The sequence below is a fragment of the Neopelma chrysocephalum genome, unplaced genomic scaffold (genome assembly GCF_003984885.1).
Source record: "Neopelma chrysocephalum unplaced genomic scaffold, ASM398488v2 Primary Assembly neopelma1_71, whole genome shotgun sequence".
Classification (NCBI taxonomy): Eukaryota; Metazoa; Chordata; class Aves; order Passeriformes; family Pipridae; genus Neopelma; species Neopelma chrysocephalum.
In genome coordinates, this window is record NW_020897731.1 from 9,968,119 (window position 1) to 9,981,273 (window position 13,155).

Below are 13,155 nucleotides of genomic sequence, written 5' to 3' on the forward strand. Positions count from 1 at the left end.
TAACTCCAGAGTCAGATCAAGGTGCTAAGGATTATGTGGTGTGAAGGTGTCTCAGAAATATGTGCTGTCTTGTAGCTAGTCCCTCAAGCTTGGATGAGTCACTACAGATCATCACCTCTGGGAGCACTGCAGAATCAGTTCCTACTTGTCTGAAGTGTAGGTGGAAATATCATCATGTGTTTTGGTGCAAAGCTCATTAGACTGTACCAGGACCTGTGGTATTGATAATCTCTGGATTTAACACCCCTGCCCTGGAGAAAAAACATCCTTACAGTGATTAAAGGGTTCACCTCTGTCCCTTTGCTGTGTGTTAGTTAGATGACATAATCAAAGAACGGTAGAATAAGCTTCTTTTCTCTCTTGAGGGCACCAACACTGGGATCTACATGCGAGTGACTGAATTCATCTGTCTTGCCAGGAGGCTCTATTAAGCCTGCAGTATTTCTAAGGAAGTAGAAGGTCATGGTGAAGTCTCAGTCTTTACCCGGGCAGGGCCTGGTCAATGAACGCTCCTAGAGAGCTCTGTTTGCTTTTCTCACCACAGATGAGGGAGTGGTCTCCTAATGAGAGTATGGATGGAACAGGCTTTCAAAGAGGTGTTTGCAGAGGGGAGGTGCGGAGGTATTTCTGGGTGAACTGGTCAGCCATGCTCCCTTTTGAAGCCTCCTTGGCGGGAGGGCTTTTGCAGCTGGAAGGCAGCCATGCAGTGGGGCATGAGTGGTAGCCACACCTCTCTCCACCCAGCAAAGCAAGAGCCACAGTCACATTTGTCCAAGCTGACCAGCAAAAGAATGGGGGCTGCTCAGCCCAGCCCAGTCCAGGACAAGAAGAGAACAATCCCTCCAATACACCTTAAACAGTCTATACCATCTATTGGTCTTCAGTCTAGGCAGTATTTCTATTTCTCTAAAGGAGGGCTACTACCATTTGAAACGTCTCTACACAAGGTCTTTCCAAACAGTCCTCTCTTGTTTCCCTTGGGCCAGAAATCATTTCAGATGTGCCAGCTGGGACTTGGCCCCTGGGCTGATTCCAGCACCTCTGCCTAGTTTTATGTCAAAGCGAGCTGGCTGATCCCGTGGGACGTTACAGTGTGCCCTGATGCAGGTGGTGCTTGGAAAGGTGCTGCCGGATTTCTGCAAGGAGGTGGAAAGCGACAGTGGCAAAGCTGAGTGTTGGCAAAGCAGTGATTACCAGTTCCTGATGTTTATTTCCTGGTGAGTGGCATGTTTAAGAATATTTTTAAATGATGGTAGCAAGAAGTGATATACTAGCTGCTTTGCCTGTTTCTTTTGTCTTGAATTTTAGAATATCTGTGACTAAAGATATAGTTACTCCTGCACCTCAGAAGAACCCTCAAAATAGAGACTAATCAGCTGGATAATTTCCTACTCCTAAGTGTCTGAATGTAGAACAGAACTTCTCATTTGGTATTTTCTGTGCTGCTTATTTTCCAGTGAAACAAATTTCCTTTTGATATAAAATACCTGATTCAGTCTCTAGGGAACACTGTATTCTTCTTGTGCATTATTATTAAACAAAAACAAACAAACAAAAACCCCCAAACCAACCAGTGGTCTGAGTGATTGCAACTGAAGAATGCAGTTCCCAGGAAGAAGGTAAAGGGAAGACAAGTTGTGTTTAGTTCTGTTATGTAACCAAAAAAATTCTTCCAGACAAGAACAGTGATACCTTTTCCCCCTCAAAGATATTGTATGTAACTAACATAATTAATTATGGAATTATTCACATCCAGGAACAAGGATGTTTGTTTCACCTTGTTTTACAAGAAAAAAAAAAAAGGGTCCTCAAGCTGTCAAATGCAATGTAAATAACATTTGAAGATAGTTTCTGAACACTGATAGTGGGGAAGAGAGTGGAGAGTTATGGGATAAGTAGGATTGTCTCACGTACAGCAATGGCAACAAGTAAAGTAAAAACTGAATGGCTTATTTGCAGTTGTGGTCATAGCTTTCTGTAAAGTCTGGTCTATATTCAAAACTCTTGCCAAACATTTGCTTTTGCCAGTTTCTGGATTATTTATCAGTTTGAATTGACATAATAAGCTTTGGGCCCATGATGTAAGTCAGATGTTGCATAGAGTTTTCCCAGCCTAATAAGCCAGAACTCAGCCTGTCAAAGGTGTCTCCCATGAGGGACCAAAATGAAGTCTGACTCTTATCTGTGGAGGCTGCTTTTGAGAGTGATACAACTCCGTGGCTATTAAAATGGGCCGGCATCCTTTCAGTATCTTTCTTCAGCAGGGTTGCCTCTTTCTCAGCTATGTTATGTCTCCTTTTCTTGAAGCTTCCTAGTGACCAGCTGCTTTTGGTGCATCCTCTCAGCACAAGAGGGTTGAAGTTTTGCTGTGGAGGTGGCTACTTGGGGAGCTAAATGCTGTGCATCCTCACAGGAGAGAGGAATCTTGAGCTATGGGATTAACATTTCTTTGGGTGGGTCTTCATGCATGGAGGGTTGTGCATGAATTCACAAGCCGGGCAGAGGTGACACCTGTTTTCTCAGGTGTAAATTCTGACCCCTCTTCCATTACTCAGTATTTTATAGACTGAAGAACTGAAGTAATCTTAAGTTATGCTACTTGTCCCATGCAGCTGAATTGCTGAGGAAGTCAGATATGCTTAGCTGCAGGACTCCTAAAACACCTGCCCTTGAGGAAACTAGCTTGCACTGCAGACTGTTCTGGGCACTGCCTGTAGTCCACATCTCTGTGCACTGTCCCAGGTGACAACTTAGCTGTCAGCTATTCGCTTCCCCTGGTGTCTAGTACAAGAATGCCAAGTGGTTGTGGGCCTGCAAGGAATCTCTCAGCAGGTTTGTGATGCTCAGAGAACTTGAGGAGGTTCAGGACAGGACAGCCCTCAGGGCCTGTCTTCAGTGGACTTTGCTTGCAGACACTTCTGGACTCTGACAGTATTTCTTCTATCCCAGTCCCTAGGTAACTGAGGTGCTGGATATTCAGCTGAGAAATTTCTTGGTCGTTTTTATGACCTCTAGGGGTGTCAGCTAGAAATGCTGGATCCCAGCTTACACTGCAGTTGTGGGGGGTTGTGCAAGTATTTACTTCGAGACACTGTTGTCCATTGTTTATTACATTATAGAGTTTGGACTAGAGCAATTTTAGAAACTTTTGACCATACCCTTAAGACAAATAACTAATTCTAAAATATAGTTCTGGGAGGAGGCTAAGCAAACCTTCTGTGATGATTTTCAGAGTAGTGCATGTGCTTTATGAAATTTCGTGTACGACCCATCAGTTGGTATACCAGGAGGCCTAGATCTACTGCTGATGATTTCTTTCCCTATCTGCTATAGAAATGATGTATTTAAATGTAGTCATAATTGCTTCTCAGATTTATCACCTGAGTTGAATGATCCTCAGTGGGGATGCTGTTCCTTCTTTTCCTTTACAGTCTATTCCCTGCTGTGGCTGGTTTATTCTCACAGAGTTTCCTGGGTAACTAGGGTCATAGTTACCTTTGACAGTCATCTCCTCAAAACAGATGGTTGCACCTCTACTTCCTGAAGATAATATTTGGCTCTGCTTGCTGAGGAGGATGGTTCACCATTCTTTGTTGTGGTGTGACAATAACCCCTCTCTGAACTTTCATGCCTGGGCCTAGATAGACATGCTGATAGTCCTATCTCTGCTTGGAATCTACAAGACCCAGTAGTCCTTTGAGCAGGAGGCTTCTGTGTCTTGCAGGAAATACAGTTGCATACTGAGTATCTGCCTAAGCAAACTGTCAGGTCTCCACATGACTTACGGGGTCATGTGGAGAGAGCATGGCTGGGTGTAAGATCGTAAGATCTCGTGGTGGGTCAGCTTGCAGGTATATTGGGTTACCTGGTGGGCAGCTTGCTGCCAGGATATTTGATGGCCTTTCTCTTGGCTGCAGCTTTTCTCTTGACACATCTGATCGAACTTGCAACCAGCATGGGAGGTTGTGGAGCAGAGGGATGTTACAGTACAAGCACAGGTGGTGCCCTCAGAGAACATGATGAGAGTGAGGCATGTGCTAAAAGCAAGAAATCCAACTCTACCTGGGGTAGAGTAAAAGGTCTCTTCAAGTCAGCCCAAACTTTACATTTTCACTCTAGACATTAGCCTGTTCCCTGAAGGAATAGACCCACTTCATAAGGATGCATGCACTGCATGCAGTGTAATGTCAACGGGCCTTTAAGGTATCTGACTTGCTATTTAGTAAACAAATACTTATTTTAAAAAGCCCTAAGATGGCATGGTAACCTTTTGATGACCTTGCTGAGCTGCAATACATATGGCTGCTTTGTGATAAGGGTTCAGCGGGCTGCTATTTTATAGCATTAATTTACCTCAGCTCACTTCAGAACAAAAGAAGGCATATTTATTTAATTTTTCATGGTTAACAAGCCAGTGTTACTGAACAGACTGCCCTAGTATTTCCTTTGAAAATAATACATTTTTCTCTTTGGTCATAAATAAGTTATAACCCTATTTCTGCCATGCTAAATAATAAGCTTCAGGCTCCAGTTTGGCAGAGTACTTATGTGCTTACTGAAATGCTACTGTCAGTGGCACTTATGCATGTTTAAAGCTAGAAATGCGAATCTCAGAATTTGACTGAATCGGAGCCCCGGTGGTAATGCTTTTAATTGCAGTGTAAATCCAAGTCTTCCCATTGGCCAGCAGATGGGGCAAGTAGGCCTCCTTATAGTTATAGTCAAGATTTTTTTTTAATGCAAAGTTAAAATGTAGCTGTCGTTGGCTCTTAGTTCAACAGTCTAGTTTGGAGGCTCTTTACCTTTGTACTGTAAGGGTAAATTACGTACTTTGACGTAACTGGACTATTTTCTTTACAAACATGTGTCGTAAACAATCATCCATTTCCTTGAAATTCTGAGATTTAAAATGATGTTTCTTTCTTTACACAGGGATGAAAACAAATCTTTTGAAGGTTTTGTTGTGCAAAGATATGGAAATCCATGTTCCCTCCCCAAAACTAGCCAATAGTTAGGTGTTTACAACACTCACAGGGATGCAGAGGATCCAAGTTTTAGTCCCTGGTGGTCTTCCATGTGCCTGTAGAGTGCACCAGTGACAAGATCACCTTACTTGCCTTTGGGTCATCTTCTCCAATTCTCTCCTGCAAAAGCTGTTGTCACTTTCATACACTTATCGATGCACCAGACTTGTACACACTACGTGAGTGGCCATTGTTGCTGGCCACATTTGCTTTCTGCCCACGCTTCTTTCTTCCTGTTAACACTTAATATGATGTACTTATCAAATGAGAGGGTGATCTTCAAAGTAGGTCAGTCACTGAATACTGCCCTTTATAAGGAGTAAAAGCTTTTTCTTGAACACATAGGAACATAGAGACCTCAGTTTCCCTTTAGCCACAATCACACTTCTGTATGTTGTTCATCACATTAGCTCCTTAAGTGTGATCTGCTTTGTTCCCACTCCTTGGAGTTCAGCTTGGTAGTGTGAATCCTGGAGCTGGCTGTGTTCTTACAGGCAGTGTGGTGCAGGTGCAAGACCCATTTTCTGTCCTACACCGAGGCAAACAACTCCTCAGGTGAAAAGCCCAGTGACAATGGAGAGCTTCTGGTTTTCATATAGACCAGATCTAATGGTTTGTCTAGTTGGGTGTATCTTACTCTTGTGGAAGCAGCTTCCATTGTTCAGCCTTGAATAAAAAGTAACAATTTATCTATCCTGTTTTATTTTAGAGTGGGGCAAGCTTCATGAGACAGCTGGGTGGAAGGATGAAGAAACCTGTATCTATACTAAACTGTCCAGGCAAATACAACAGGTTAACAAAAAAGAAACCAGCTTGACTAAAGATTAAAAAAAACCCCAAACCCCCAAAAACCAACAAAACCCACTTCTTTCTCCTCAAACTTTCAAAAACTGAAATGGGGGAATAGATGTGAGACTACCTTCTCAGATATGTAGAGAGTGCCTCAGCTGCTGGACTTTACTTTTACACAGGCGTCTGTGTGTGTCACCATCTGTCATTATTTGTTTGTGATATCCAAAACTTCTCTGGGTGGGAGGGAGCACAGAGGAATTCCTGGCTGGATTAGCATGACTTTGTGCTCTTTCTTGAAGCTGTTACATGGTTAAAACTAAGATGGCTAATACTGAGTGCAGAGGGGGTTACTAGGTTTAAGCTGGTGTAAACTGAGAGCAGCTCCTTTGCAGACAATGAAAGTAACCAGTCTCTGCAGGTGTCTAAACTGGTAAGTCTGGCTCACCTTCTCCAAAAGTTCATTATACAGAATCTATGCATTACCTTAACCTATTCCATATTTTGGAGGAGCAATGTGTGCTATCTGTCTCAAAGGTTGCTCCAGCTTCTCTCTCTTTTGCAGCTTCGTGATGCCCTCAGACCTCATCTCTAACACTGCCTCTACATGGTGAGCAGCATGATTCAGACTGTACTTCTTGCAGCCAGATTCCTACAGCCTGCCTCAGTCTGCTTTTTTTTACTTTCCATTCAGTCTACTGACAGTCCTACAGCAAAAATTCCTTTGGCTCCTGCCGTATCTACCTTTGCCTTTAATGTTTTTATTGGCTCACTGTGTTTTGAGTGAAATGTAAATTCCTCAGTGCATTTTCAGCCAGTGTTTGCATTTTGTTCACTGTGTGTGTCTTGACTGTCCAGCATCCTCTGACTTCACCCCTGCTCTTGTGGTCTTCCTCTATTTATAATTATCTTCATATCCTTCCCTGTTCCCAAAGAGATATTCTTGTCATAAGCTGAGCGGTGTTACGAGCTCTTAAAGGCCCTACTTTCACATTACTCCTGACCTTCCATGAAGAGCTGGCCATTTTTCTCTCAATTTTCTGCTTTGTGTATGGAAAGAGCTGCTTTATAAGAAACATACTGCTCCTGGGGTAGGTATAAAACATGGCTGAGACTGCACAGGCTTCTCAGGAACATGGGTTCTGACACAAATGCCTCATGAGGCAGCTGGAAACACCTACATCATGCGGTGGTTTAGAGTAAACCAACTGTTCAGTGACATACTGGCCTCTGAGGAAAGCTATGCATGCTCTTCGCCAGAGGTATCTCAGGAGGACTGGGAGCCTGTCTGCTATTTGGCTCCTCACAGACAGCAGATGTTCCAAGAGAAGGTGAAACATGCAATAAATGACTGCATTTACTTGAAGCAAATCAGAGCTCAAGCAAAGGCAGTGGTCCAGCCAAGTGTGTTTACTGCTGTGAAAATGCTTTTGTGCTGATGCAGCATCTTTCACCCAAAATCTCTGAACATTTTGAAAGTGTTAACAAAAGCAGGCTAATGTCAGTGTTTACAGATCTATTTGAGCCAGGTTTTTGCTGCCTCTTTTGCATGCTACCATCCATATAGCATACACTGAGTTTGGTAGTGGCTACTTGGCTGTGCATTTCCTTTTAGCTGCATAGATGTTTTCTGCAGCTGGTGTTGAGCTCGTGCTGATGCGGCTATGTTGGTAACAGGACCTGAGCAGGCTAGCTTAGGTAGATACACATGAGCTGTGGTCACGTTAGCGTAAAAATAAATTTTTCCTATTTTTAGGAGGAAAAAAAAATCTATGACCCAGACTGAAGACAAAAGACAAGTCCCAAAGACACATTTCTCCTTTGTACCGCTGCTTCTGAGGGGGGAGAAATGGGAAAAGTGAAATACTGAGTAGATTATCACTAGTGAGAATAGGTTCAGGCTAGCTTGTGCTGTGTCTACCTGCTGAGTGAATGTTCAGATGATGTCTGATACAGGGAATGTTCAGATAATCTCTGATGCAGGGAAATGTCCAGTGACACAGAAGAGAGTCTTTTCATGTGCGTGTGACCAGCAGATACATCTTTAGATGCTTATTTTGAGATCCAGAGGTCACTTAGTCTGCGGTGGCATACAGAAAAGGACTGTATCTTTAGCCAATAGGAGGATGTTAATGCAAGGATTTCATGTTCTTTTTCTAGTAGAGAACATGCTGCCAAATAAATATCACCTGGTTCAGAGTACGTGCCAGGGGTTTGGCGATGAGTTAAGAGCCCACAGAACTGCATCGCCCTGAACACTTTCCAGCAGAGCCCTGGAGACTGATAGCTCCAGGATGATTGGAGAATGGCTCTTCCCCACCAAACTATCCCTGGCAATTGTGATGGGTCGTTCCTCCCCAGAGGTCTGGTGGTCCTCTACTTATTTTTTCTCAGCATACGAAAAGGGGCAATCTCTGAAAATTCTTGGAATGGACAACCAGTTCATGTCCTTCCAACTTGCTCACATTTTACTGAGAAACTCTTGCTGTTCCCTTGTCCTTTGCTCAGCTCACTCCTGGTGGTTTTCTGTGGACATTTCCCTGAAATGACCTTGCTAGAACCAAAGTGAAACAGAAGGCACTACCCGTGTTCTGCTCCGAATTCCTTAACTAGAGAATGTTTTCAGTCTGTGGAGAGGGCTTTTTCCTCTCTCTTTCATTCTCTCTGCTCCTTGGCTGCCCACAGTGACAGCCGTAACTGCTTGATTTTGAGGGAAGCTTTGCATGTGCAATGAGTGGCTCCTTCTGCTAGCAATTTGTTCTCTGGAGCCTGTTGCCACACAGTATAAATAAATTTCACTGTTTAGTACTTTCCTGTTTTGTTTTTCCCCTGCTGCTGGCAATGAGTTGACCTACCCTGTTTTGATTTTCAAATTTATCTTTCTTTGCCCTTCTTATATGACACAAAATCACCAGGCTAAATGAACAAGGATGCATTATTGATGTGTACTTTTTTTGGTTGTTTTGTGTTGCACTAAAAGTTCTGCATAAAATGGGAAATAAAATACAGATTACATTCTGGAACAATATTCAGTTTGGTCTTAGGATGAGGATGAAGACTATCTCACTTGAAGAAGTCTAATGGTATGTGCTGAGTAGATATAGTCTCCATATAAAAAGCCTTTTTCAGCCATCCTGCAATGTAAACTCAGTCTTTTTATAAAGTCTTCATTTGGCCCATTCCATGCATGTATGGTGCTAGAGTGCTCAGGATGTTTAGCATGTCAGACCTAGCTTTACAGTGGTGAATGTAGGTACTGGAAGTTCTCCAGTGGTAGTAGTATGCATGTCCCTGCAACCTCTAGCTCAGAGCAGGGTAAATATTTAGAGTGGCTGAGCCCAGCCTAGGCTCTCTGCTGTTTTAACTAGATTGTTCCTGCCTACTTTAAAGCCAGCTTAGGCATTTATCCACTGCACCAGAATCTCTGGGGAGTACATGTACCCCTAATTGGGTATGATGAAGGCCACAGTCATGTTTTCCATGGTTCCAAGCCTGATGCTTAGAACACTTGAGGTTGTTTTTACTGTGTGAATGCGACTGCATGTGGATTTTAATACATAGAAAAACATACTGTGACCAACTAATGAAGTCAGTAGAGTGGTTATATTTGTCTACTTTCTCGGAAATTGTCATCATTCCTGTCTTCCTTGGGATGAATAGAAGAAATCTATCCATCTAGACAATATTATTTCTGTTTATTTTTGGATCTTTTTATAGCATAAGTAGGTTTTGAATAATATAAATCAAGTGTTTTTTACTTTCTCCTCGCTGACTTCTAAGCAAAGGAGGACATCTCCACTCACAGGGTAAAAAAGGCAAAGAGAAACTAACCCTTTGCCATTTGCATTTTACAAACCAGATCTTGAAAAAAAATTACTTGAAGGAGGGGAAATTTGCCACCTTAACATTGCAAATTATGTGAAACCAGTATGTCCTCCCACCACAGCATATGTTTGTGGTGGGTAGGCGGGGAGATGCAGGGAAGAGGTGATGGTATAAAAATACCTTGTAAAAACAAATGTTTGGCTAGGGGAGAGAGTTTGTCACTTCAGCTAGACTAGAGGGGGGAAACCAGACAGACAGGGGGGGGATGGGAGGGTGGGGGGAGGAACTTATGTCACTTCAGCAAGGTAAATAACTTGAGAGTGTCTCAGAAATAGCAGTCAAATAATTAGCTTGAGAAGATCAGATATTAGACAAGTAGGTGGCCCAGAAAGTTAAGAATAAGGAGAAAAAGCTATTTAAACGAACAGTGAAGACCTTAAAAGAGTTAAGCATGTGGCAAATACCAAGCAGAAGGGTGACAGGTAGAAATTCCAAGATAAACTGCACGGTCTTGCTAGTAGCCACTCTTCCTGCATTTTCATGAACTAAGAAGTATGATTTTTCTAATTTATCCTTATAATAGACATTCTAAGATAAATACTGACCAGAGGCTCTATACAGTAACATAAATGCAGCTTTGTAATGTACTGCTAGCATGGCTTTCTCCCTCCACGTGCCATATGGAATAGTTTGTACACTCCACAGCATCCAGTACTGTGCAAATGTGAGCAGACACCAACATGACCACCCACAACGGCAGTCAGGGTGGAAAATGATAGTTTGCCTTGTCATACTGGTGGGGAGTTTGTATGCTGCAGTGGGAGACTTACATTCCCATATCATGGGACCCAGCGGGTGCAGGAGCCAGGGGAGGGAGGGCCAGGAGAGACAAACACTTGGTGCCCCTCTGTGCAGTTCCGGCTGGCGGTAGCAGCTGTCAGTGTTAGGAGGGCAGCCTCCTTCCTATGTGTGACATTTATAGTTTTTATTTGGTTTTAATTGACTTGCCTCAGTGCTCAAGAGGGTGCACAACCCCAGGAAGAGTGGGTGAGTGCATGAGAAAAAGAGAGAGAGAAAGAGGAGGGGAGAGAGTAGAATGGTGAGGTGCCCTTCACATCCAGTAATTTGTTGTCCATACATATATTACCCTCTTTTACAGACAGCTTCAGATGCTGCCTTCCTTCTACTTCTGATCATTCCCTGTTACTTTAATCTGTGGAAATTTGAAAGTGGATTGAATGGAGATCTCCATGAAGAGAAGGTGTTTTGCTATAAATCAGACAAAACCTGCACACCTGCTTCCTCTCTTATTTTGCTAGGAAGTATGTAATTCTTCTGCTTTGGTGGTGACTTTTGATCATAGGTCATTCTCCCTGCCCCATGGTGTGGGAACTGTGGGTATTCTAAAATACCCTGAGAGTATTTTAGCTGAGCAAGCACCACTGTGTACAGTGGGTCTGTCCCTCTTGTGAGGGCTTATGGCAACCCAACTCTGTGCTGACAGACTGGCTCGTGGGGCTTCTGAGTGAGAGGGATGGGACTGTTTTAAGTGCAGGCCAGGTTTCAAGGGTGACATATACTGTGGAAGCTCCTTGGTTCTCAATTTGCAGTCAAGGATAGGAGAAGATTCAACTCTTTTCTCCTCCTGTGACCTAAAGCATTTTGCTGAGGTCTGTTGCACAGGGCTAAACTTTCCGCTAGTAGGTGTTCACACAAATTTGGCTATTTCTGGCTATCTTCATATGTTGGTGTGCAGTCATTTCATACTTGCATTCCACTGAAAAACAACGGGTATTTTCCCCCTTTAACAAATTTCAAAGAAAATACGCCAACAAAACTTCATTAGAGAAATTTTGCATGCGCCAGTCAGCAAACTGAAACCTAGAATACCTTCTGAGCCCGTCTGTGCAGCTGCGTTGTCACTTTGTCCTCCAGGGCTGACTTAGGGTAGCTGTGGGGATTAGTATTTTGAGTTCCCTGACTTACATGCATGTAATATTAATGAAATATTTTAGTGGAAATCTAGCTTTTACATTTCAGATTTGTTTCGTCGCACCAGTTGGTAGATTGAAACTGCCATCACAGCAGCTGCCTGAATATCATGTAACGCAACATGCCTTGATGCCTTGTCATATTTCAGTGTTTGCTCACAGCGCGAACAGTCCCAAGCATTGTGTTGGTTTTTTATGAAGGACCAGAGTCAGGGAAATAGAGAGGATCTTTTTTCCTCCACTTTCTCACAAACCCCCAAGTTCTCATGCCTTTCCACTATCCTTTCCACCAGTTTAGTGATTCACCCTTTACTGTGCGAGTGCTTAGGGTCACTTGCACCGTGATAAGCAATGCAATACAGAAAGCCTTTGTAGATGCTTCTGCATGTGTCTTACTGAATATACTGAGGTCTTCCTGGATACAGTGAGCATGTAACACTATAATAGCTGAAGAGTGGCTGTTATAATAGAGCTAAGAGATTTACAATTAGTCCAGAACTTTTTTTTGCTGGGGATGTTAAAACTAAACCCTAGAACTTTTCATGGAAATTCAGTATTTGTGATGAAACTTTTAAGGGAATTTCTTATGTGTAGAATGCAAACTTCTGATAAAAAAGAGAGAAAGAGAAGTACATCATAAGGTTTTCAGTACCCTGGTCATTGGATGATCCCTGAGATGTACAAGACCAATTTCCAAGTTCTAGGGTTAAATTAGAAGAAATAGAAATATAAACTAATCTCTCCAGTATTGTAGATAAGTGTCTTAACAGTTGGGCTTTTGAGAAGGATGCATGAGTATTATTTCTGTGACTTCTTTGAGTGAAAACTCTCAGTCTTCATCCAGTTCTAAAATTCCTCTTTTTTTTTTCTTTTTGTTGCTGTGATTAAAAGTTTGTGTTTTTGCAAAATGGAAACCTTGATATCCAGCCAGCTAGAATAATAAAAGTTTTAGGTGTCTTGTGAACGTGAGGCAAAGAAGAAGAAAATGTGTTAGTTTATTGGCTCTGTGTGAGAGGAAGGTCTGGGCTTAATTTAAAAGTCAAATGTAAATATATTTTTTCTAACTTTGACTTGTGACAGATCAAGATTTGACATATTCTCATTTTTCCTTGCAAGCTGCTAAGGATTCAGACGAACTTGATGGAAATCTACCTTTGACAGATGACAGCAGGATTTCATGAGTGATTTCTATCTCAAGGCAACTGCCCCTTCTCCACAGCCAGCAAGTAGCAATAGCATTTTAAAAGAAGGATGTCAGAGAGCAGCTTGGTTTTCTCAGTTGTCATCGTTATTTGTTTCTCTCCTGGCCAAACCACCAGAAGCAGGTTAAGGATGACACAAACTAGCAACAAATCACGGGGTGGAGGACAGAGCATGTGACAATGCCCTGGCTGTGGTGCAAACATTTGAGCTACGTTTCGAAAGCCTGGGTTTGTGTTCAGCAGAGTTCATGAGTGAAAAATAAAAGTCTTTGACGATAACAATCGACAACCTCAATCTCATTAGTGTCTACCATTCAGAGAAGA

At 42.6% G+C, this 13,155-nt stretch overlaps 1 protein-coding gene across 3 annotated transcripts in view; it reads left to right on the top strand.

Annotated features, from left to right (window-relative positions):
* The window catches only part of RBPJ (recombination signal binding protein for immunoglobulin kappa J region), a 160,471-nt gene that overhangs the window by 4,722 nt on the left and 142,594 nt on the right, over positions 1-13,155 (top strand). For 2 of the 3 annotated variants that reach the window (XR_003534784.1, XM_027686584.1), the window contains exon 2: positions 1,093-1,217. The exons of the other annotated variant lie outside the window; for it this stretch is intronic. Coding sequence is in view for 1 of the 2 variants with exons in the window: in XM_027686584.1 (XP_027542385.1) it covers positions 1,102-1,217 (116 nt within the window). In the remaining variant the exon portion in view is untranslated. The remainder of the gene's footprint in view (positions 1-1,092; positions 1,218-13,155) is intronic. 3 annotated transcript variants of the gene reach the window in all.